General features: G+C 45.4%; 1 protein-coding gene across 1 annotated transcript; it reads left to right on the top strand.

Annotated features, from left to right (window-relative positions):
* Positions 1-362: 362 nt before the first annotated feature.
* LOC133344318 (neutral amino acid transporter A-like) lies at positions 363-26,807 on the top strand. The gene is made up of 8 exons (XM_061554420.1): positions 363-1,086; positions 13,082-13,124; positions 13,370-13,453; positions 14,123-14,289; positions 15,471-15,704; positions 21,645-21,839; positions 22,780-22,914; positions 24,912-26,807. The coding sequence occupies exons 1-8, from the start codon at positions 632-634 to the stop codon at positions 25,129-25,131; spliced, it is 1,533 nt and encodes a 510-aa protein (XP_061410404.1). The 5' UTR covers positions 363-631; the 3' UTR covers positions 25,132-26,807.

Here is a 26,807-nt window from a genome sequence, read left to right as displayed (position 1 = left end):
ATCACCAATCCCCCCTCACCATCATCACCAAAACAACACCATCATCACCACACACCACCTACCATCACCACACAAAGACAAAGATCCCCCGTATAGCCTTATTAACAGACTGTTGGGGCAAGAGCTGTTAGCGAGCGTCTCTGAAGGGCCGGCACGGCACACGAGGGTGTGGATGGGCAACACCACGCCCGGCCGCCTTTGTCTCCCCAGGAGGCGACATTCACACACAGTGAGCGGGAATCGAACTCGGGGCGCAAGCGCAGCGCTAACTGCTGTCCCACCGCTCCCCCCACCACACCCCCCACCGTCACTCGATGCAGGATATCGCAATGGTTGCGTCATTCCGCCTTCCTTAAGTAGCTGAAGTAACACTCTCTCTCGCCACTCGCTCGCCCTCTCTCCCTGCAGCTGCTCGCCTCACTCACTGTCCGACCCCCCTCTCTGTCAACCAACAATCCCTCCCGACTCTCCTCGCCCCGAGCGCTCATCCACTCGGCCGCTTCTCCTCGCCGCTGTCCAGGGACCAGTCTATCCACCCCACCCCACCCCTCTCTGTGCTCGCAAACCCGGCCTGCTCACCACCACCCCCCCTGCCTCGAGAGGTAAAACCCCGTTGGGACGACGAGAAAGAATGGCACCCGCCAAGGAGAAGAGGCGATCGTGGAGCTCGCGGCTGCGCGCGTTCGTGCGCGGCAACCTGCTCGTGCTGCTCACGGTCGCCGGCGTGCTGCTGGGCATTGGCATCGGCATGGCGGTGCGCAACGCCGACCTGAGCCTCGCCTCCAAGACGTACTTCTCCTTTCCCGGTGAGCTGCTCATCCGCATGCTCAAGATGATCATCATCCCGCTCGTGGTCTGCAGCCTCGTGTCCGGAGCCGCTAGCCTCGACCCGCGCTCGCTCGGACGCCTCGGTGGGTTGGCCATCCTCTTCTTCCTCGTCACCACTCTCATCGCCTCCTCCGTGGGGGTCGCCTTCGCCTTCATGCTCAAGCCCGGCGCGGGCGGCGTGAAGCCCGTGGTGTACACGGGCGCGGTCGTCCTGCCGCAGTCGAAGGAGGCAGTGGACTCCTTCCTGGACCTCGCCAGGTAAGAGGCCCCAGGGCGCTCGACCCCGAAGAGGGAGGGAGCCGTGAGCGAGTCGCTCCCGGCACCGCCAACATCATCCGCCTCCGCCGCCACGTGCGTTGATGGGTTCGATGGTTGCGACTTCCCCGGCTGAGTGACTCACGCGCGCTCCGTGATGCACTCAACCCACTCGCGCACAGTCTTAACTCGCTCTCACTTGCATCTCACACACACTCACGTTTGTCTACTCACTTGAATCTCTCACACAGTATACTCTCTCACTTGCATCTCTTACATGGTGTACTCACTCTCGCTTGCATCTCTCACACTCACGTCTACTCTCTCGCTTGCATCACACACACACACTCACGTTTGTCTACTCACTCTCACTTGAATCTCTCACACACAGTATACTCTCTCACTTGCATCTCTTACACGGTGTACTCACTCTCACTTGCATCTCTCACACTCACGTCTACTCTCTCGCTTGCATCTCACACACACACTCACGTTTGTCTACTCACTCTCACTTGAATCTCTCACACACAGTATACTCTCTCACTTGCATCTATTACACGGTGTACTCACTCTCACTTGCATCTCTCACACTCACGTCTACTCTCTCGCTTGCATCTCACACGTCTACGCTCTCACTTTCATCTTACAAACACGTCTACTCACTTGCATATCACTCTCACTCACGTCCCTCTCGTTTGGCTCTCGTACTCACCTCTACTCACTCTCACTTGCATCTCTCACGAACACAAAAGACAAACATCCCCCTATAGTCTTAACAGACTTGTGCCAAGTGCTGTTAGCGAGCACGTCAAAATCTAAAAGCACACGCTTTATATTCTGGCCTAAAAATTAGAGATAATTGTATACACTTTCACCTAAACCCAGGACTACGAGAGCGTGAGTCTGGAGGATTGGAAAGGAGCCTGATCCTAAAGACTGCATCGCTTTATGGATAACTTAGCTATGAGGTGACTGGAAGTGTTACACTCAAGTTAATGGGGATCTGGCAAGAAGGATCTAGGATTCCAGTTCCTTGTGTTGCACACAACAATAATCGACATGAGGACCCATCTGTAAGAGAAAGGGACCCCTGCCTATAGACATCTGGCAGTTCACTAATATTGCTTCAAGAAAGCCCTGACTTGCTGTTGAGACTTGAAAACGGATCATAGTTTTTTGTATTGACTGAATGCTGCTGGAATTATGCACTTCCACATACCATTAGGCTGTGCCCAATGGTATGTGTAAAGTATATATAGGTATATATGTTTTATGTGGAGGGACAAGTATATGAAGGAAGAATATTGGCTAACGATATTAATCGATGGGTTGATGTGTCGTTGCCCCCTGCTGGTTTGTATCGCACTTCAGTCCTGGATACAAGTGCTGACGTGGCACATGGTGTGTAATCTAGTTGTGGATAGATCCCTCTATGGATGCGTGGGATGGGGAAATGACTCGCAGGCTTTTCAAAGTCTGGCTGGACGCGAGGCAGCCCTTATCAAACACAAATACTGAGGCTGACTCAGCCTATTGATATTTATCCAAGTCATGCTGTATGTCCAGTCTGGAGGCATTCATTACGCAATGTTTACGCTTTCAAAAGTGAGTATTGCACATGGATAAGTGAAAAAGTAAACAAGTGGCAATCTATGGGCCCACATAGTAGTCGGCACTCCATCAGTGGAGGAGGAAGAGCAAATGTCCACCAACTCGCTCTCCTGAAGCCCCCTCGTGACCAGCAGACCTCGACATTGGCATCTGGCTCCTGAACCATATTGCCATACACAAACATAGAATGGCAATACAAAATAACCATTGCCATCGTTGTGGGCAATACAAGTAATTAAACACGCAGGACATTTTCCTGCTCCACATATCTTGTGTGTGTATATATGGAGGGCCAGATATGAGAGGTGCATAATGCAACATTTGGCATGTGATAAAATTAATTCAAATCACCTTCAAATTCTGCCCTGAAAGTCTGTATTGTCATTTATACAGGGTGTTTCAAAAATATGAACCCAATTTCAAAGCAGTATATTTCACGATGGCAACATGTTATAATTACACAAAGTTACAAATGGTTTAATGAGTTATCAAGTTTTACTAACCATTTTATAAATGCTGTGCCCTCCACCTGCTGTACGGACAACATCGAGACGATAGTTAAATTCGTTCCAAACGCCTCTCTTCTCACGTTTTCCTCTGAGGTGCGTGGTCGCCCTGTGCTCTTCCCCTTACATAAACAGCCCGTTTCCCCAAATTGTCGGTACCAACGACGAATGCTCTTTTACATTGGCGGATCAATGCCAAAACGCCGTTGAAACGCACGCTGCACCGCAATTACGGATTCAGTCTTGCTGAACTGCGGAACGCAAAACGCCTTGTATTGCAGGGTCACCAACTTGCGAATGACTGAGGCTAGGGGCTGTTTGTGCGCTGGGAGAGGCATCTATCGGTAATCATTTGAAACTTTGTGCCTCGCCCTTTCAAGTGGTAAGAGTTTCATTCATGGGCCGTTCGCTGTTGCAGAGATATAGCGATTTCAAATCGGGTCTATCTTTTTAAACACCCTGTAGTTCTCTCCCACGGGATTAACGTCTCTGGCCACATCTCCAGTGCATTTATAAATCGTATTGGGAAAGATGGAGATGTGTTCATCGCCTTGGTGTTGTCATGCTTCCAGTCAAGCCACTGTGTGCCTGGGAGAGATCACACTCGTAGCAACTGCATGCATCCATTGTGCTCAATGAGGAAATGAGCAAATATAAACAGCAAAAAATTTAATGATTTCATTTATAGCTTCGTTGTATCTCACCGCTGCTAAGTAGGAACCACAGGCACTGGAAGGCGGCCAGGTGGTGATCCTGCGCCAACAATTGATCTGGATTACAGGCAATATTTAAATAAATAAGTGAGCATTTATTGTCGAGTACTTATGAATCCAGTCCATCACGAATGAGCACTGATCGCACATGTGAGCTCTTTGGAACAACACTGTTTAAGTCTCTTGCAAAACTGGCTCAAGCTCAGGGAAGGATCCCAAACGTGAGCTGGTAACTCATTCGAGGTCGTTGGGCCGGAGACTCCGAAACTGCGCTGACCTTATTGCACAAGGTTCACGCGGGGTACAGTAGATTATCATGGGCTGCGGATCGTAGACGCCGTCGATTTAAGTATGTTGAGACCGGTACACACTAATCGTCGAGATAGGACTGAGTGGATTCATGCAGACTCGTGTAGATGAGTAGGCGCAGTTTGTAAGAAATCCTGTGTTTAATAGGTAGCCAATGTAGCTCGTCTCGTATCGAAGTCATGATGAAATCAAATTTCCGCTTCTGAGCTATCAGGCAAGCTGCGGAGTTTTGCACCGTCTGGAGCGGACGAAGGTGCGCAGTGCTGGCATAACCGAAGATGCTGTTGCAGTAGTCTGCACGGCAGATGTTAAATGCGTGGACAAGCCTCTTGGCTGTCTCGACAGTCATCGCATATTCAAGTGCCTTATCTGACACTTGAATATCCCAGCCATTTATGTGGATGTACTCTCAATTTACTCTTGCCAGCTGATGATGGGTCCCAAGTGTAATGTATTACGTTTTTGCTCCAGTTCAACTTCAGACAGTTTGACATCATCCAGCTGTTTATGTCGTTAATGCACGATGAGACACACACATTGACTTTTTAGTGAAAGTAGAGCTGTATATCCTTGGCATATGAATGCACGCAGATATTATGAAGATGCCGATGACGTCAGCGGTGTGGAGTAGGAAGAGCACCGGACCAAGTACACCACCTTGTGGCACACCGCATGGCACCGGTGACCTTCCTCACTGGCTACCAGCAAAGCTGACCTCTTTGTGTCTGACCTGTAATTAAGGACTCAATCCATAAGAGTACATTACCTTGAATGCCATAGGTACTCCGAAGACGATTGACTGAAATGCTGTGATCAACCGTATCAAACGCAGCAGACAGGTCCAGTAGGCAGAGCAATGTGACTTCACCACGGTCAGTTGCCATAAATGCATCACGGATGATCTTCAGGTTTGCCGTTTCTGTTGAGCAACTGCGTCGGTATTCTGACTGCAGGCTTGGGATGGGGCTGTTTTGCTTAAGAAAATCCACAAGCTGACGATTCACTACTTTCTCAATTATCTTCGACATGAATGTTAAATTCGAAATTTGCCTGGCGTTATTAATGTCAGAAGGGTTTTCTTTAGCCTTCTTCAACCATTCAGTGACGACATGGCAAGTTGGTAGACAACCTTGAACAATTGAAGTATTTCACGTGTGCCTAATGAACGGCAGAAGCTCTGAAAGGAACTCCTTTCATGACTTGATTCGGCAGTGGGTCCAGCCCACAGAACTTCGTTGGAGCAATCATTATGATCCTCTGGATCTTCTTGGCTGAACATGGCATGAACATATCCAGAATGGCTGGGACTGGTGACAGGAATTACTCTGGGGTATTGCCTTCTGTTTCTCTACGGACTTCAGCAAACTTTTCAGTGGGAGAAGTCATTAGGTTCTGCGCTGATGGACAGTTCATTCCTGGTTTAACCACCATGTTTGTTCCCAGAAGATTCGCCTTAGAGCTCAACGGCTTACTCGGCTGAGCAGACCGCTCCGTGAATCTGCGGTTCCAATACGACGGCTCCTTCCCACGGGAGACACGGTGCCGTTCACGTTTCGGCCCACCTGCCTATCCGAAGATAAGTCTGTTCAACAGAAGCGTTGCTCTTGCATGCGTGAGTGTCATCGAAGTTGGCAGCACTTGGGAGTTACCCCGAGCCAGAAGTTGCTGGCCAATGACACTTTCCCCACTGGTGAAAATTCATCAACCAGGGACTGGAGAGTACTCTAGCACAGATAAAAAATAAAATGTCTGCGCTATCTGGCTCGTGAGCACTGAAGAGCTTTGAGTTGATGATAGCAGTCCGGAATGTTTCCTTATCTAGCACTCCCCAGCTAACCTCTCGCCACACTGTCGTCAATGATTGGTGGGGAAATTAAAGGTATCGGCGAACTCGACTGTGGTCTGAGATAACGTTTGGTGGCTCAACCAATATTTCCTCCAGAGTTCCGACCTACATAATCGCAAGGTCCAGTGTTCCACCATCACGGTGTGTGGGCACGTTGTGGCACGTGTTGCACATGAGTGAGCATGTAGTTTATGTGGATGGCGTGTGGCTCATGAGCTCTTTCAATGTGAATATTCAAGTCACCGACCGATACGATCTGCCACTTGTACAGCGCGATGGCTTCAAGGTACCTCAACAGCTCGACGAAGAACGTGTCGGGGAATGAGCGATGACCCTTGGGCGATAGAGAAGCAGCTGGACGATAGTGCTAGAGCAGGGGTCCCCAACCCCCGGGCCACGGACTGGTACCGGTCTGTGGCCTGTTAGGAACTGGGCCGCACAGCAGGAGGTGAATGGCGAGTCCGCGCGTGGCCCGCCCCATTATTTTATTTACCACTTCCAACCACGCCTCTTTCCCGCACTGCGCACTTGTCTCAGTCACAGTTTTGGTAAGCCTACAAGCTAACCCGATCCAAAATGAGTAAAAAAACAAACATCGCTGGAGAGCTTCTTTGAAAATGGGGAAAGATCCGGTCCGTTAAAAAATTGTCTTCCACGAAACCGGTCCCTGGTGCCAAAAAGTTTGGGGACTGCTGTGCTAGAGGACGCGGTGACCGAGAAGCACAGGGACCCGGAACGTCTTCGGGTGCAAATGGTGGAGGGATGATCTTCCACGCCAGCTTCTTGGACGCGATGGCTGCCACTCCACCATGGTTTGTCCTGGCATCGCATTGTGATGGGCGTGGTACGTCCAGACGTAGCCCGGTGGTGTGCACCGATGTAGTGCCGTATCTTCGCTCGTGTATGCCACGTCTCGGTGACTAGGAACACGTTGTAGCTATCTTTTTAACGATGACTTGTTTCCAATGGACCGTGTATTTAGGAGACCGAATTACACAGGCCAAAGGGGGCAGCAGCACTGGCAGAGTGATTTATGGTCTGGACCGGTGGTAGCTGTCCGTGGTAGTGAGATGTTAATTCCCTTGCCTCGTATGCCAGTGCACATAGGTTCGATCCCGACCCTGACGCCTGTTGTATATTTGGAGTTTGCATGTTTTCTTCATGGTCGTGTGGATTTTTATCCGGGTCCTCCGGTTTTTCTGTCCATATTTATAAACATGCGTTTAGAGTATATGATTGCTCTACACTTCTACACGATAAGCCACTACCTTGAGCTATCATTTGTGATAGCCAGGTTGCTTCTGAAAAAACAACTATAAAGCACTGTGGGCCTTATCTGGTAAAATAAAAATAGTTCATAGTTGTAAAGTGTTATTTTATTGTTTCTATCTCCATGACGGTGGGTGATAGCACGGCCGATTGCCCAGCAGTCGCCCAGCCGTCGCAGGTAATGCGGCAGTTTCGCTATAAGGCAGTGGATCCGGTGGGGCTAAAACACGAGATGGAGATGGAATCGGACACCACGGCCACGTTCTCTGTATGATGTGCACGCCGATCCAGTGGCAACTATAGGCAGAGCCGAAAGATGGCAGCCTTGCCCTTGCGTGCCCTTCTCAGTGGGGAGACATCTGGGCAGTTGCGCAGGAACTGCTCACGCGTGTGTAGTAGTAGGTTGGCATCGGCACCGCTACGGCTGATTGTAATAGTCTGTACTTAAGACCAGCGACTGAAAGACTTACAAGTGGGTATTCCAGGCGTGCGAGGCAGACGATCAATGTGTGTTCACAACACCGTTGTCGCAGCAGATATTGCTGTCGTCGCAGTTGCTGCTGTAGTAAGTTGTTGATTTTCTGTTAACTGTCGTTGGGCGCCACGGTCGCGATGTGTTAACTCCCTCGCCTGGTATGCAGGAGGTCGTGGGTTCGATGCCGACCCTGACGCCTGCTGTATATGTTTAGTTTGCATGTCTCTCTCTCCGTTGTCGTTTGGTTTTTACTCCGGGTCCACCGTGTTTTCCCTCTGCATTTAGAATCAACATGCGTTTAGAGTATTTGGCTGCTATACATTTCCACTTAATAAACCACTTTGTTGGGGTCATCATTTGTGGCCAGGTCGCTTCTGAAAACGAGCCTGAAAGTTGAATGGGCCTTATAGAGTAAAATAAAAATAGTTTATAGTTTTTAATAGTTGTAGTTATTTCCGTGGGAGTAGTTGCTATAGTGGTCGTTACTGCTGTAGTGGTTGTTAAAGTTACTGCTTCATTGGCTCTAGTTGGAGATTATGCAGCAGTAATTGGCAATGGTTTTGCGGTAGTAGCTACTGCAATAACTGTGTGTAGTTGCTGCTGTTTTTGTAGTGGTTGCTTTCTGTAGTAGTTGTTCCCGTTTGTGCCGTAGTTAGTTGCTGTTATTGTTTTAGTTGCTGGTGTAATACTTGTTTTTGTTGCTGTAGTTGCCAGTTGTTGTCGTTGCTGCTGTTGCAGTCGTTGGTGGTGGTTGTTTATGCTGTAAGCGGTTGTTTCTATTACTGCTGTAGTTATTGCTGTTGCTAAAGTAGCTGTAATTAATGCTGTAGTACTCGTTGAGTTGCTGTTATTGCTGTAGCACAGTCGTAGCAGCTGAAGGGCACCCCCGGTGCAGCCACGATATATACTATTCGGCTATTACATACAGTATTTGAAAACCTTAAGCCAATAATTTAGGTATACGAGGTGGTAGTCTATATATAAAGACAATGCAAGCACTTCACCACAATTCGGTAATGTTTCCAACAGTCCGATCAGAACGAGATGTCAGCATTGAAATAATAAAGCGGTAACGATGTGTGTGCGTGTTCAGTCGTTCAATTGTAATGTGAAATTTTATCAAGGGACTGTGTGTTGTCTTGGTGTGGTCTGGGACTGTTTCTTGCTGTTGTGCTGTCTTTGCTCAAGCTTGGGAGTTTTAACTTCCATACTTGATCTATTTTACGTATTTTTTGTGATTTGTTTCCTTTCCTATACTTTGCACTCTGATCGTGTTTTTGTATTGGTTGTTGTTGTAGTAATTTTCTGACCCACCCCTACTGGACATCTGTGAAATAAGAGTTTTCTAGCTCTTCGGATTTCTCAAGTCTAAATAAATATTCAGATTTTGTGTTCCCACGCCGAAGCACCACAAGTCAAGTCTAAACCAGCTGAGACACATTTGATCAAAAGTAATTAAAATAGATCGGCATGGCAGGAGAGGTATTGTTGTATATGTTGGGTCTTGAAAATTAATAAAAATAATAAATATTAATTGAAGATTGGAAAAATGCGTAATTATCCGAAATTATGCAATTTAATGTAATTATCATATTAAGTGATGTAAATGTATTCAATTATGATAATGTATGCAGTTATGATAAGTATGCTTAGCTTCGTTGTCTAGGGTCGTATTATCAATCGGGATAATACAATTATTCTCGCTTTAACATTTACTTATTATTTCTTAGTGTGTTTATGTTAGGTCTCCAAATTCAAATCTCACCGCAGGATACAGTTCATATAATTAAGGTTATTATGCATGTACTTAGGAAGGCACTACTCAGACACTTCTGTGTTAAGCAACTTTAATTCTAAACAAAAACATACACTCTAATATGCGAACTCTTATGCTTGGAATTGTTAACACAGTACTCCCTGGAGATGTTCTCCTCATTGATCCGTACATTTAACCCTCAATGATTATGTTGTCAAACTGGGTAATCAGAACAATCTATTAATTCCTCGAAGTAACGCTAGCATATACGGCGATAGGAAAAAGTCCTTAAACATGCATGCGACGATATTCATACGAACGGCAATAGAGAAACATATCCCGAAGGCAAAAGTAGTTATCAATTAATTCATTGGCAAGATTATGCAATTAACGAAACGAATGACTAAAATACTTCTAACAATCGTATTCATGTAACTCGACGGCAGCAATTCTTTTCACGATCAGTTGATATTTAACGCACCACCTTGGAATGGCAACCCTTCTTGAAACACAAAGTGAATTTTTGGAACAATCTTATTCGTCCCGATATGCGTGTTGTGTGTGTGTCTTCATTGATCAATTATCTGCGTAAAGCAGATGCCGAGGTTGGGCATTCCTTCTACCAAAATTTAGTTTGTTCCCTGCAGAGCGGTGAGTGTGTGAGGTTGGGCGTATCATACAAACGGCTTCGTTGCTCCCTGTCTCGCTCAGAGCGTCGTCTGCAGCTGTTTGTCTGCTGCTGGATGACGAGTCGGCACGACGATTCCGTCGTCAGATAGCACGTGCAGCTCGTCTGCTGGTCGCCGCTCCTCACTCTTGCATTGGTTCCCAGCTGATGCTTGTCGGTGTGTTTATTCTCGAGTTATATTTTGATATCTGGAGGTTGGAGAGATAGCTTTAGTTTAGACTGAAGTATTCGTGATTGCAGGAGCTCATGTACTTTGGTTCATTTGGTAAAGTCACGTAGATAGAAAGATACAAAATGTATATATATGCGGTGAATAAGAGTAAAATAAGGGAATTGATAATACAGCCACGAATGTAGACTGCAGTCTATAATATCGACTTATTCTTCTCATCAAGCTTCGAACTTTTACCATATTAAAAAAAATATTCCAGTTATCATGTCCATTTGTGGCTCTGGAGATTTGTTTGTGAACTGTCCAAAACGTTTAGGGAGGTCATGGCATATGGTCGTCTGACAACCTAGAGATTTCGCAGATCGTCGTTAACCCCTCTTTGCCCCGGGAGTATATTAATGGCCTTTTACGACCTCCAGATGCTTGGTGCGGTTTGTGAGGGGTAGCAGATTGAGAGTGTTGGGTTTACTTATTTATTATTTAAGAAAAAAATATATATTGGCCGAATTATTCTTAATATTATTTTTTGAAAAAAGGCCTATATATACAACAGTATGCACAGTCACCCTTAATTTCCCATTAATTAGTCTTAATATTGACGGCAATCAAAACCACATTTAGAAAATGCAAACACGCGAGACAATGAAGTCTCTCTTTGAAACATGGGAATCGCACCATAGCGAGTGGTTGTGCAGGAAGCAGGATCTTACACAAGGAGCGTTAGTCTTTTATTATTGCCTTAAACCACGGTCTCGTGTGACCTGGGCGACTTGCAGTGGCCTACAGGAAGTGACTGCTTCAGCTGGAATCCATACCAAAAAGTGCTGCCACGTGTAGATCGCTCGGCCTCCATTAGAAACCTATAACTCCTTCACAAAACTGCCCCTCCACATACAACATAAAGGTATTGTTACACTCCCCGTCAACCACGCGGCCATCTGGGAGTGTGTAATTTCAGCAGCATTTATTTAATACAAACTCTGGACCCGTTTTGATATTTCAGTGTCTCGTCAGTAGTCATTCTTGCGCAAAGCAATGTTGGCAATTATAGACGAAGACCCTCTCACTGAAACAAGATAAATGTCAGTGAGTGCTGGAATGTTGAAACGCGTCAGCGATGGAGTGTAAACGTGTTTGTCGACATGGCTGCACCGCCCATGCAAACTACGGGTGTGGTGTGTGCCTTCGGCGTTGGACGTCACGACCAATTGTTTTGATTTTATATATATATATTTTTGGAATTTGTTCTTTTAGTGTTTGAGATGTTTACTTTATGAACCCTACTCGACGAGATGCTCAGCAACTGGTGAGCTCGGCCGCAATGGTCTCCCTCTAGGCTCAGCGTTTTGCAAGTTAATTTATGCAGGTGGCATGGGCCTTGCTGCACAGGCCACAAACGTCGAACATTGCCAATACTCTAGCAGCGGATCTCGCTTTATTGGAGGCATATAATCCGTCCACCTAAACAATCAGAATCTGATCAGAATGTTTATTTATACTGGAGGAATCCAATGAACTATAAAGTTATTTTTTTTACAAATTTACAGGAGTTCAGCTATAATTCAACAGGTGCAACATTTAATGCGCCCTTTTGTTGGTAGCCCACTGCACTATAACCCCACTTCCAGATATCTGTGTTATCATGAACAGACTTTCAAGATCCACAAAAGACAGATCTGTGAAAAAAAAAAAATCAAGAATTGCCCTGCTATAGAAACTTGCACGAACGACCTAGGGGTGTCTCAGGTGATGTGCTGCGAACTGCCGACCCCTCACTGATTTACTCAGTGGCAGTCCCTGCACTCCAGCCTGGTCGGGGAAGTTGTAGACAAAACTGCTAGATGCGCAATGGAATAATGCGATGTACATACCAACCAAAACACTGGAAGTGACTGGTGAACATTCTGCCAGCAAATATTCGCAGAGACGTTACGCAAACTGCAAGGGATCTTCCACGTTTTCTTGCCTATGGCAACCACCTAGCCATCAATCAAGACCTCAACAATGTACCTCGTCGCTGACTAGTCCAGATCCCCCTTCTGGGATCGTGCTGCTGTTTCACTGTCCAAAAAAATCTCGCCTAGATCTGGAAGAACGTTGGCGAACAGAGTTGAAGAACGCAGACTTCCCAGAATAAACACCTCCTTGAGACCCAAACATGGCATCGGCTGGCTTTGACATTGTTCGAAGACACCGGTGGTGTAACTGTCAACCGCATCAGAACATCAACTGGATACTTGGAAAATACAAGTCAAGCCACAGTGCCAGTGTTAGCTGGGAAACTCTCTCAGATGAACTTTAAAACTTTATCTGGTTCATGGAGAGATTAAGAATCCTTCTCCATAATTACAATCATCTTAACTGTCCCTTTGTAATAACAATGGTTGATACTTTGAAAATTATGGTTTGCTCACCTTTCAAAACAACGTGAAAACTTGCCAGTCCGAAGTCAATACGTTTAAAATGTTTTGTCGTTACATTTTTTGTGGGGGGGGGGGGGGGGGCAACGTTTTTGCAATGTTTTCAACTCTTTTTCTCTTCTCGAGCCTCATACTTTTACGTCACTCGCTCGCATATGACTCGACGTGGTTCACAGTTGCAGTCTTAATCTTTGTTTTCCATGATCGTCACCGTTTGGTTTTTCTTTCAACAGAAACATATTTCCTGCAAATCTGGTCTCTGCAGCATTCCAGTCGGTAAGAATTTTGCAAAACAAGACTTTTTCTGTGGAATATTCTCATGAACCTCCGATTATCACGGTTGACTATGTACATACATAACTGTGCCATTTGTCCTAGTTTACAGGACATGACGACTTAACAATTTTATCACCAAGTTGTAAAATAACATCCAATTATATGGGAGATGACGTATTATAAATGACTGTTGCTTTCGATGTATGCCATTAGCTCTAAGTTTGCGATGTTTAATATTTTTTCAGTACGCAACAAAATACGAGACGGTGTTCATTAAGATTAATTTGACCACCGATAATGGAACGATGGAAATAATCAAACAAGAAAAGGTGAGTGACATAGTTCCACAGTGTCTTCAGCAGTTATACTAAAGCACATCTAGTTCTCATAAACATTGACTTTTAACTTAACTGTAATGGAACTATTTCAAATTATATTTGTGGGTGCCATTAGCTCTAAGTTTTGTGCCAAACACTGAATTTGGAAACCAGGCTGGATTTTAATTGAAGCCGAATGGTAATGTTTTTGGATGGAGATTTAGTCAAGTTTAAAGATGCAGTGAGATGGATGTCGTCAGATAGACTGACTAGTTCATTTGTGTGAAAGAACCAGAAGGTTTGCTCTACCACAGCTATCTGGCCAACGAGCTACTAATTAGCTATTGTGAACGTTTGGAAGTTAATAATGCAGCAATTCATACTCTTTGGGTCTTTTCCAAAAGACCCAAAGAGTTACCGAAAGACCCAAAGAGTATGAATTCCTGCAGTCACGAAAGCTTTAAGTCAAGAATAATGCAGGAAACTAGAGCAGCTGCTCGCAGTCTCTGACAAAGAAGTTACGGAAGTTTTCTTACTGTATTGTCCTCTTGGAGTAATTTCCGTGATGTTATCTTTAAGTTGCTCACTGTAATTGTGTTTTTTTTTCCCACTCGTTTTATGCGAAGCTAGTTACTGAAGACAACTGTTCAGTGTTGATCGTTGTCTTTTTGTTATTTGCAGGTGCCCGTGGGTTCTGATGCTGATGGAATGAACATCTTGGGTCTCGTGATGTTCGCTATTTGCTTTGGAATCGCTCTGCGCAAATTGGGCCCTGAGGGAGAAGCTCTGATCGTGTTCTTTAACAGCTTCAACGAGGCCACGATGGTACTGGTGTCCTGGATCATGTGGTATGTGTGTGTCCTTCGCTCTGCCTGTGTGTATTCGGCACATATCGTGCATCAAATAGGTATTGTGCATTATTTAAGGGTGCAAACGGTGACGAGGTGTTAACTACTTTGTCAGGTATACAGGAGGTCGTGGGTTTGATTCCGACCCTGACGCCTGCATGTTCTCCCCGTGGTCACGTGGATTTTTCTCAGGGTCCTCCGGTTTTTCCCTCCACATTTAGAAACATGCTTTTAGAGTATTTGGCTGCTATAAATTTCCACATGATAAGCCACTTTCTTGAGCTATCATTTATGGCCAGGTCGCTTCTGAAAAATAGTTATACCTTGCAAGCTATTGAAGTTTCATGGCATGCGATAAATCAGGGACTGACCTTAATAACACCGATACTTATCTTCACACTGCCTTGTAAAGTGCGGTGAACTTGTTCTGTCAATCAGCCAAGGCTTTGATCCAACACAAAACATAGTTTTGCATTAAATAAACCACTAGTTTCTTATCCATACAAAGATTCCATTTTAAATGGAGTGGAAATGTGGACCTTGAGAAAGAGCCAACTGAGACGGTTAGAATAGTGTGGAGAAGGAATTGGAGTGAGCTGGACCGAGAAGATCAAGAAAGTAATCTTGAATGGCATCAATGAAATAATAACGCTAATGGAAGTCATTCGAAGGAAAGGGCAGAACTGGATTGATCCCATGCTAGGAGGGCACAGTTTGATGAAGATGGAGGTTATAGATGGAAAAGTTCGAGAGAAAAACCAAGGGTTGGGATGTTGGGGGAGCTGAAAGAAGTGGCGTTTGTGAGAATGAAGAAGACTGCAGAAACGGAGAAGGATGGGGAAGATGGCCGCCAAGGGCCTGCCGCTTGAGCAAAATGACTATGGGGGGTAGAATAAACAAACCATTCTGCTGTCTACTTCGCAAGCACTGCTGATGATAGCCCTGGGCCAGTGGTGAAAATTACTCATCTACAAGGAGGGTATGAGTCTGTCCATAGGACTGTTGACTTCCATAAAAAAGTTGTATTGTTTCTACCCTGGAAGGATGATGGGCTGTCAACCCCCAACCAGGGTTTGAACTTTCAACACTTCGGGCTGGCGAACCGCTTGCTCCACCGCTGAGCCGCCTAGTCGGTTGCTGAACCGCACTAATAATTATGTCCTGTGTTCCCTTCCCCTCAGGTATGCGCCCCTAGGTATCATGTTTCTGGTGGCCAGCAAGATTGTGGAGATGGACGATTTGGTGCAGCTCATCACCAGCCTGGGGAAGTACATCCTGTGCTGCATTCTGGGACATGCCATGCATGGCGGCATCATCCTACCTCTCATCTACTTTGTGTGCACGAGGCAGAACCCGTACCGCTTCCTCCTGGGCATCATCACCCCCCTCACAACGGCATTCGGCACTGCGTCCAGGTGAATGTAATTGTCGTGTCCTCGAGCTCGCTTCTTCTGTTTGATGTTGTCGTCGAGACCACAAGACACGTATTCTGTTGTTATTGGAGAATATATTATGCAATCGTTGGAATTGCGCACAGATCCGTAGACTCGCACAGAGACCCACAGAGTAAAAATATTTGTTAGCCATTGATTATTTTGTGTTGTGTATTTAGTTTTGCGTCAAGCTAAGACCCAATATTTAACAGAGAGGGGGTCCTTGCCTTAAAATTTGGCAATTCACCAACATTGGTCAAAATAAGCTGGGACTCTGCTGTTACGAGACGATGTTGAAAACTGTTCAGAGTTTTCTTGTGTTGGACCAATACTGCTGAAATGATCCACTACCAGTTGTAAGTGCATCATAATAATACCGATTGTATGTGCAAATAAATACTTGTATGTTTTATGTGGAGGGACAGATCTGTGCACAAGACGGTCTTGTCTGCTGCACCGCGTAGGTGATGGTTAGGCCCTTGTCAGACAGCTCTGCTAGGGTCCCCACCTCTCCAGGTTTGACCCGGACAGCAGAGGAATTGGCGTCAATGTTCACATGGTTACCGATATTTACGAATTGATTTGTACCGAGAGCTGGTACTGATCTTGCAGTCGATTGCACAGTTTTATTGCAGTCGATTGTACAGTTTTCAAAACAGACCTGTTTCCTGAGAAATATGTGAGTTACGTGGTCAACTAGTTGATCATGGGTTCGATGGGGTTCATTAACTTTGCAATGTCAACGCGACCCTGGTTCTTTTCATGGTTGTTGAATTTGCGCATTGCTTGTATGATCTTGCACCAAGTGCCGTGTTACTGCTTCATCCTGGAAACCCTACGGGTGCCACGGCGTGGGAGGGTTTCACTCCATTAACCAACTTGAATGACATAGCCGTAATGTTTTAAGCCCCTACGCAAATATCGAGGATTTTGGACTCCAGCACAGCTGCTTCCTTTGTTGCCATCTGACTTGGGGCAGGTTGAATGGGGCGGATGAGACTGTGTTCATAATGGCACTTATTCTAAAGCCACATGGTAGATACTGTGGGCAATATACGCAATGCAAACGAAACGTCATCTGTACAAACGATATATACCAACACTTCAAAATACACGATGCATGCCAGCCACTGTACCTACAGCATAATGTGTCAATTTTGTATGCATGTGTATTGGATACAGATGGAGACTCGGTCTTCTCTGAAGGCAACACGTTTATTTATAACAATAATAACGGGAATACAAGGTCCCTAACACAAGGGGGCAATGGCCCCCTTCACCCGATACCCTGGGGAGTGTTGTATATGTCGGGTTTTGAAAGCTAATCTTATTAATTTATGTGATTGTTTGCGATTATGCTAATGTGGGTAGTTATGATAATTAGGCTTTGCTTCGTTGTCTAGGGTCGTATTATCAATCGGGACAATACAATGAGTTGCTTTAACATTTACTGATTATGTCTTAGTGTGATTATGTCAGGTCTACAAATTCAAATCTCAATGCAGGATACAGTTCTTATAAATAAGATTATTATGCATGAACTCCGGAAGGAACCACTCAGACTTTTTAAGCAATTTTTATTCTAAACAAAAACATAACACTCTAATATGCGAACTCTCATGCTTGGAATTATCCACAGTATCACCGGGGAAATATCCCTCATTGATCCGTACATTTAACCATCAATGATTGCATTGTTAAACTGGGCAACCGAACAATTTATTAATTCCACCGAGTAACGCGAGCATATACGGCGATAGGGAAAGTCCTTAAAACATGCATGCGACGATATTCATACGAAAGGCAATAAAAAGCTAATTATTATATCCCGAAGGCAAAAGTTTACGTCAATTGATTCATCGGCAAGATTATATAATTAACAAAATTTCTTGGGACGATGGTGTGCGGCGGTGTGTGTCTGCTGACGCAGATGCTTATCTTTTGGCTAAGCCTCAATTAATTCGTGGGCAAGATTCTGTGATCCAACAAAAGGTTTAACACAATATTCTCTCTGTGAGCGTGTAGATTCGTAACAAAGGTTTCAAAATTAATTATGGAGCTTTCGTGACTGCAGGAATTATTCTTTGGTTCTTTCGGTTAAGTCACGTCTAAAGATAAAATAATAAATTAAAATAAAAGCATATTACGACGTTTCGATTGCAACACAAGCAATCATCATCAGGCAAAAAAAGAAATAGCAACAAAAAATCTAACTAGAAAACTATAGACAGACATACAAGCAGACAGACATCACACGGACACACAGAGAGAGGACACATATCGGCACAAAGAGAGGGGTCGTTTCTGTGACGGTCCCTTAAATATAGAGAGGGGGGCAGGGACGGAGAGAGGGAGGGGGCAGAGAAAATTAGCATATCAATGAGTGGCAAAGTGCTGCTGCTACTCTAGTAAGATGACGACGTGGCACGGCACGCAAGCTTGCAAATTAGGAGAAAGGCACACTAAAATTAAATAACCTCGCAACACACAATTAACGCATAGCCTGGTTGATTACGTATCAATTCTTTGCGTCAGGCAGATGCCGGTGATGCGTGTTGGCGTGTGAATGCGGGCGTGTCATACGAACGGCTTCGGAGAGCCCTCTCTCTCGCTTGGGTTGTGTTTGCTGTTAGCTGCCTTCTCTCTCCGCAGCTGAATGAGCTGCGTCGGCACGATGCTTGTCCTTGAAGATGCTTGGTCGCTCTTGTCGCTCGTCCGCTGGCAGCTGACCCCTTGTTCGATGGCGCGGCTGGCGCTGTGATGCTGGCTTGGTCGATGTTTGGCGCTTTCCGCCCTTTCTCGAGGATGATTGCTGGAATTCTCGTCAGCTCAACTCGAACTGCAGTGGCTCGTGGGAGCGGGCACTCAGGGCAGAATGGCTTTCGAGCGATACTTCAGTCAGCGCTGAATTCACACTGGGTAGCACATCGCTACTCGGCGAGGCTCGCCATCCTGGTTGGTTGCTGGCCCTTCTCCTGTTGCTGGAGTCTTCTTCTGCTGGCAAGTTTATTCTCTCTCAAGGCTTCTGTGTTGGTGGTGTGTGTGGTCGAGCCCACGGTGCTCTCGCTGGCGCTGCTTGTTCGCTGGCACTCTCAAAATTTGTGAATTATATTCGCACACCTCTTAAACAACTGCGGAAAGCTTAGTACAATACAACTTGTCGCAATCCTTGACTTTGCAAGCGACTCAACACATCAGGATAAATTTAGAATAAAACTTTCAGCGATACTCTGTCGGCTCATGCCGAATTCGGCTCTTAACAACGCATCGCCCCTTCTCTCTGCGAGCCACAACACCCATGGTTGATGTCGGTGCCTGCTTCCTCGCAAGCCTCCCTCACAAGCCTCCGTCGCGAGGATACTGAGAGTGCACCCTCTGTGTTCGGGCTTAAACAACAAAAAACGTGAAATTCCCTCCCCTCTTCGCGCGTCTTCTCACAAAGGACCCGAATTTCCTTTGATGTCGCTTTGCTGTTGGGGAGGGGGGAGTGGTATGTGTGTCCGTGTGTGTGTTTGTTCTAGTTTATTGGGGGTGATAATTTGCTTCCTCGAGCCATCTTTTCATCCGGAAAACAGATGCCAAACTGCAATAAAACCCTTTGTGAGAGCCACTTCCTTTGCCCCGAGTTTATTATTTAATGACATTTTACGACCTCCAGATGCTTGGTGCTTGAGAGTGCGCTGCGGGGTTAAATGTTTTGGTTTCATTATATATTATTAAAAAATATATATATTGGCCGAATTATTCTTAGTATGAATTTTGGAAAAAGGCTCATATACAACAGGAGGTATAGCCTCCGGGCTAACATGCCCTAATCACTCTCTATATCACAGCCCTCCGGCTCGGGGGAACCCAGGGGAGGTTAGCCTGACCCGACCTAGCCAAGGTCCTCGGGTCCCGACCACTGGCCCACTCGGTCCCGGCCCTGACAAGGACTTCGGGTCCGGGGGTTCCCAGGGTTCTATTCTGGGCTGGCTCTTTGGTCTTCTGCTTGACGACAACTGGAAAACCCATTCAGAGGTCCGACTTATTTACGGTGCCCAGGATCACTCCGCCCCTGGCCACACCTACTCTCTAGAACCTTCTGGAGGTACCTGGATTATTGCGTAATCCCCCAGCCCCCACTGGGGGTGTGTACCTCCGGTTCCCAACCACCCTCTGGGTTCCCTGGCCTAACGGCGTTACTTCATGCAGGCCGGACTCGCTGTTGCCCCCTCTTGACCCATGGCTGGCGCTACACCAGGTCGGTAGTGGTGATGGCGTATTACGCCAACAATACTCGCTATGCATGTATGCGTGTCCAACTTTTTTTCGCACCGTACGTAGCCAACCGTGTTAATCGGAGGTGCGGGATGTTTCACAATGAATGCTGCGTACACAGCATGGCAAACACTTAAGCATACATGCAATACCTTTCCATTTAAAGCTTTCGTGACTGCAGGGATTCATATTATTGGTTCTTTCGGTAAAGTCACGTAGAAGGGAAATAATAAAAGAATAAAACATAATAAAATGAAATTCTCACGACGTTTCGGCCACAACGCAAGCAGCCGTCCTCCGGTGAAGAAACAGAGCTGTCAGAAAGACAGCGTCTTAATGAACACTGCTAAGCTTGGCAGCGTATTTTAAGCTGGGTGGGAGGAGAGAGGCTTGACAAAGGAGTTTACATATAAATGGAGAAATTTAGCATATTGATGACAAATGCAGATATGGGGTTAGTCACTCCTTGTGGAATGTGTAGGCGGTGGGGGGGTCTCAAAGTCATATTATGCTAGTAGTGTATTATGTAGGATTAGCAGTAATAAAGGGAGGGAAATTTTAATAATAAAGAACTGCAGCAGCCAAACTACTGCGTATCAAGCTAGTGCATCATGTGGAAAACAGAAAAGGAGTTTCTAAAGAACTACAAATACCCTACTACCATACAATAAACCGATGTGAAAAAACTAAATATAAACTACATGAATATAATCAATGTACTCAATAGTGTAGTGTATACCCAGTTACTTAATGTTAATAGTTCAGCTTATTGGAGAGTATATTGAGTACATTGATTATATTGATGTAGTTTATATTTAGTTTTTTCACATCGGTTTATTGTATGGTAGGAATTTGTAGTTCTTTAGAAACTCCTTTTTCGTTTTTCACATAATGCACTAGCTTGATACGCGGTGGTTTGACTGCTGCAGTTATTTATTATTAAAATTTCCCTCCCTTTATTACTGCTAATCCTACATAATACACGAGCATAATGACTTAGAAACCCCCCACCGCCTACACATTCCACAAGGAGTGACTAACCCCATATCTGCATTTGTCATCAATATGCTAAATTCCTCTGTTGATATGTAAACTCCTTTGTCAATGCTCTCTCCTCCTCCCACCCAGCTTAAAATATGCTGCCAAGCTTAGCAGTGGTCATTAAGACGCTGTCTTTCCGACAGCTCTGTTTCTTCACTGGAGGACGGCTGCTTGCGTTGTGGCCGAAACGTCGTGAGAATTTCATTTTATTATGTTAAATTTTTATTATTTCCCTTCTACGTGACTTTACCGAAAGAACCAAATGCAATATCGTACACTGTACCCACAACATACAAGGCAACAGGACATTACCACTACGTATTACACAACGCCGTCACCGTGTACATGTTAAACGGTCTACATGGCGCACCGCACATCGGCCGCTCTCCTTTGTGCCACCATTGCCTCTCTTTAAGAGCAAGGGCGACCTGTGTTGCCTCCAGATGTTTGAAGAGACGTAACCATGCTGCCATTTTCTCTCCCACGTGGAGGGACGGGTATAGGAGGGGGGGGGTGTATTTATCTTCTTCCACGTACATGTAAGTTGAATTTCTTTCACATCGTACGTAGCCAACCGTGCTAAAAGGAGGTTCGGTTTCTTCACTCGCCATTGGGGTGCAGCTCGGCAACGTTGCCGCTGATGATCAAATGCATCGAGGAGAACAATGGCGTGGACAAGAAGATCAGCCGCTTCATCCTCCCGATTGGCGCCACGGTGAACATGGACGGAGCAGCCCTCTTCCAGTGCGTGGCGGCCGTCTTCATCGCGTACATGAACAACGTGACGCTGGACGCCGGACAGATCTTCACCATCCTGTGAGTCGCCTGTTGCCTGTACAGTGGTGAGGAGTAGTCCGTGGTGCTGACGCATTGAACAGTTGAATGCCTCCACTCATCACGATGCTGTGCCATCAGCGGGGGGGACAATGACCCAGAGTCACTCGCAGGAACCTGTACGTGGGTTTATGGTCTCGATAAAGTAAAACCGGTTTAATTAAGTTTTAACTCCACCCAACAAAATAATGCTTTGGATTGTGTGCCATCATTGTCAACCATTATTTAACCACTATTGCATGAAGACCTCCTCATGCCATTGTCATCCTTTAGCCCTACGATGTCATTATCCATATTCTTAGTTCATTCGGTAAAGTGACGTACGTAAAAAATGAAATTAAAATTAATAAAAATAAAATAAAAAATAATATTACTTTCATTTTTTACCTACGTGACTTTACCGAAAGAACTAAGAGTATGAATCCTTGCAGTCACGAAAGCTTCAAATCTAGAATCCATTATCCATCTTTCTCCCGCATATGAGCTGTTCTTATTACACCATCTCTTCCTCGTGATGTTGCTGCCAGAGTAACTCGCAACATGCACTTCAGTATTAACCAGGACGGCCTGCCGGATTTGAACCACTCATCTCCTGCAACAAGCGGCGAATGCAATATGGAGCCAATGCCTGAATTTTGACAGCTGTTTGTGTTGGAGTGTAGGGAGTGGTAGTGTAGCGGTTAGCACCCTGCGCTACGAACCCAGCGACCCGAGTTAGATTCCTGCTAATGGCAAACACCAGTAACAATTATCTGCACTGGTCATGGGTTTCCCCTAGGTCGACTCCGCCTTAAATGAGTACCTGGTGTGACGTGTAAACATCTCCACTGGGGAGATAAAGGCGGCCAGGCGTGGTGTTGCCCCCCCCCCCCCCCCCCGTCCCCTGTGTTAACACAAGCTGTGCTGTGTGTCTTACTGACAGCGTTACAGCAACGGCGTCGAGTGTGGGAGCTGCTGGGATTCCGGCAGGTGGCGTACTTACACTGGCCATCATTTTGGAAGCAGTGAGCCTGCCCACCAACGACATTTCCCTCATCCTGGCAGTCGACTGGCTCGTGTGAGTTCTCCAGTGCACTTGCATTCCCCACACCTGTGCCTGTGGTGTCTGACCTATCATAGTCCCCACTCGCCCACGAATTAGAGCCCGACTGATACATAGATTTAACCGATGTTATTGGCTTAACCGAGGTATCGGTCGACAGTCTGATGTGCCACGATTACATATATAATGAACCAAAAATAAATCGATTCTTGTACCTGTAAATGTTACGTTTGGCAGTTGGTATTGCTATTTGTTAAATGATCTGGTAGAGGGAGCTCTGATACTACAAGCGTGAGGTGGCGCAGCTGAGGCGTGCACTTAAGTCGCTAGCATATTCGGGGTCGTACGATGCTTGCAGTGCATGACCCATCATTACCTCACCGACTCTTCTCTCCGCCATCAGTCTCTGCACGTGGCCTCTTCAATTTTGCTACAAAAAAAGGTGTTGATTAATGTGCACTTCAACATGCAGTGGTGAGAATGCAAAGGTGCTGTTATCTTCACTACAATCTGCAACTGCTCGAGTGGCATGACTAGAGACATGAACTCTGATGTGCGAGCACTGCCAGACTTGGCCAAAATAGCTGACGTTAAATTTGAAAGTATTTTTTACTATTAGTTTTATGTTGAATCCATTAAAAAACGTATTGATGTGTGTTTTTTTTTGTTTGCTTGTTCATAGTATAATTTCAGTTCAATGTTCTCAAATATTTAAAGTTAATAAAGTAGAAGATTAAAAAATGTATTAGAAAATGTAGCATTTTTTTACGATATCGGTCTATATCGGCAGTCGGTGAACTAGTACTCCAAAATCAGTATCAGCATTGGACCCGATAATCTGGCATCGGTTGGGCTCTACCACTAACACACCAGTACACCCACCCACCCACTCACCAACTAACCAATCCACTCACTCACAAACTCGCTCACTAACCAACTCAACCACTCGCTCAATTACCAACCCACCCACCCATCCAAATTGTGATGTTTGATGACATAAGTTGTGTCTGCAACAGTTCCATGGAGCACAGGCTGGCAACCGCTGGCATAGACAATTCAAACTGGTTGTCACTCGAATTTAGGACGCCCTGAAAGGTTAAACATGCTATAAATCTAGACGTTGTTATTTGCCTATTGTGGTCACAGTACATCTCTGTGTTGCATCTATCCAGCGAGGTGGCTCAGCCCTCAAGCGAGTGGCTCGCAATCCAGAGGTTGAGAATTCAAATCCTGGTTGGAAGTCGACTCAGCGTTTCATCCCTTTGAGCTCAATAAAATGAGTATCACCTTCTGGGTCATAAGAATGTGCACGAAAACAATTAGACTTCTGAATTTATATTTTGAATGTTAATTATGTCCTGTTAGTGACATCATTGTCTGATTAACCCTTTCCTGTTCCGAGACGTCTGCAAGTTGCAGGGTGGGTCCCGTTCACTGCTGAATCTCGGAACGCGCAAGTAGTTTGCGTACATTTTATTTTGAGGCATAATGCCGTAGTTTTTAGAGACGTACTGTACTCGCCGCAGAGAACTGTAGCCACACGAACACACTCTATGATAGCTGGCACCAAACTGTGCCACACACCCTCCCGCATCGCCTTCTGATTCAAGAACGGAATTGAAAAACTGATGACATACCCTTATGTCATCGGAATGGAAAAAGCTTGATAAAAGTAAATGGTCTTGGGTAAATCCACAGCACTAGAAAGGGTTTTGGCCAGTGGTTGAGACTAACGATGGAATGGCAGCCCACTGAGTGAACACGCTCGAGAGGACGTCCAGAGGGATGAGATTGGCTCGTTTGCAGGTGCCGGACAGATTGTTACATCGCAAAACTGTGCGAGATGGCTTGGGGAGACCTTTACCCAGAAGTGTATTGAGCAAGTCTGGTGATAATGATTTGTTGTTTTATTGCATTGAGTTTATAAATAAAAATGGTACGTTTTCTCCCTGGTAACATATCCTCCATTGCGAGGGGGTTCACACTAACGAGGCCATTGTTGGTTGTGCCAGGGACCGGACGTGCACCGTGATTAACGTGGAGGGCGACGCGATCGGGGCGGGGATCCTGCACGTGCTGAGCCAACGCGACCAGAAGAAACGTGGCAGAGAAGAGGAGCTGCAGGAGGTGAAGTGCGAGCCAGTGCCCAATGGGAAGACGTGGCACGAAGACCGGCCACTCATGCCAGGCAATGGCGATATCGTGGAGCCCAGCCGTGAGTCCGTGCTCTAGCTGGTGCCATGCCGCCCTCTCGCCGATTCACAACGACGACAAAGATGCCAACGACACCTCGACAGCGTCACCGGTTGTTGCTTAAGTCACCTCCTTCGTAGACCAGAAATTAAATTGGCGAATTAGGAGTGGGAATTCACTGAGATCGTAAATGTTACCAGTTGAGTGCAGAGCTAATGCACACCCGAATAAAATTTCAATTTTAATCAAGGCAATGGAATTAAAAATTTAAAATACCTTGGCCTGTAGGTTTTTGCAGCAAATGATTTGATATGGTGCAATTGTAAGAATTGTTTCCACTGGCGAACTGAAACGTGAAGAATTGGCTTATTGTTAAACACGTAAACGCTTTATATAATTTAATTCGTTTGGCTATGTCGGGTGGTGGAGGCTCTAGCAGCAGAAATTTGGCCAGATGTTTGTGGCCAAACCCAAACATAACGAGTAATATGACCTTGTTATATTTTGCACATCCACAATGCAGATGAGCATAACAAAATATTCCCTTTTTATTTATTTTATTTATTGTAAGCATTTTCCACCACCAGAAGAAAACCGCTGGAGTGGGCTTAGGTCAGTGTATCAACATACAGCTACTTCCTACTTGATACAAAGAGCAAAAATAGAACAAGGTGTTTTTTATGTTTTGGCGTTTCGGGAGTTTTCATTTTGGTGTGTACAAAATACACGCAGGTTTACATCTTTAGAATAATTGTATATCTTGAAATTGTTACAATGTTCTTATGTTGGAAACATAGACAGCCTTAAAATAGGATGTGTTCAAGGTTTCAAAAAAGTCATAGATATTTTAAAGATAACACATGAATTATTCCATAAATCCTAAATTACTGGATACAATATCTACGATATAACAATAATCATAACAACAATAATTCCCAGGCCACAGAGAAAAGCAATGCTCACGTTCCTTTGCTTCGTTTGGTATTTGTACTGAGAAGCAAGTGTCGGCCGTTTGATTTGGAGGTCAGCCCTCTGTGCTGATCAGGTATTTTTCTGAGCAGTTTATTCCTATTCCTACCAATAGGCACGCGGGTCCCAGTGAGCATTTGCACAGCGCCCTGCTGCTTGTTCATCGTGGTGTAGAGAGCACACGCGAAAGCAGGCGATTGCTGCAATGCCAGCGTGCTGTTGGTGCAGAGTGTATACGGATATCAATCTGTAAATGTATTTGAACAAAGGACCATGAATACAAAACTGGCACGTTTGACTGGTAAACATAAATTATTTAATATTTGAAAATACTTGAATACAGTTTAACAGTTTATATTGTGTGGTTCTAACACAAGCGCCAGCCGATGCTTCTTGAGGGCCTTTTCATATCGCCCTCCCTTTCTATCATTAGGCCCTCTCCTCTCTTATCTACCCCCCCCCCTCGATTTCTATAGCCACACCTTTTTCGGTGGAACAGTTGCCACAAAGACTATCATTTTATTTTGTACATAGACCGTGGGACCATTTACTTTATTCGATCAGTGCTTAGAACAGGGACTTGTTCTGAAAATGAAATCGAGCAGCTGGCTTTGTTTTTGCTAGTGCACAATAGCTTTTTGTCGTTGCGAGTGCACAATAGTTATTTTTGAAAAATGTAAAGTAAAACCAACTCGAACTGTGCAGTTAAAAAATGTATTGTTACGAATAAAGAGCAAGTGACAATT

This window comes from Lethenteron reissneri, chromosome 19 (genome assembly GCF_015708825.2).
Source record: "Lethenteron reissneri isolate LAM-NWPU_2019-01 chromosome 19, ASM1570882v1, whole genome shotgun sequence".
Taxonomy (NCBI): domain Eukaryota; kingdom Metazoa; phylum Chordata; class Hyperoartia; order Petromyzontiformes; family Petromyzontidae; genus Lethenteron; species Lethenteron reissneri.
Note: the sequence above shows the minus strand (reverse complement) of the source record. Positions and strands in the feature narration are given on the sequence as shown.

Excerpts from the sequence above, each read along its gene's own strand:
- LOC133344318 (XM_061554420.1), top strand. The coding sequence starts at position 632 with ATGGCACCCGCCAAGGAGAAGAGGCGATCGTGGAGCTCGCGGCTGCGC. Across the intron at positions 14,290-15,470 it reads CTGGTGTCCTGGATCATGTG|GTATGCGCCCCTAGGTATCA; the intron begins GTATGTGTGTGT and ends CCTTCCCCTCAG. Across the intron at positions 21,840-22,779 it reads GGACAGATCTTCACCATCCT|CGTTACAGCAACGGCGTCGA; the intron begins GTGAGTCGCCTG and ends TCTTACTGACAG.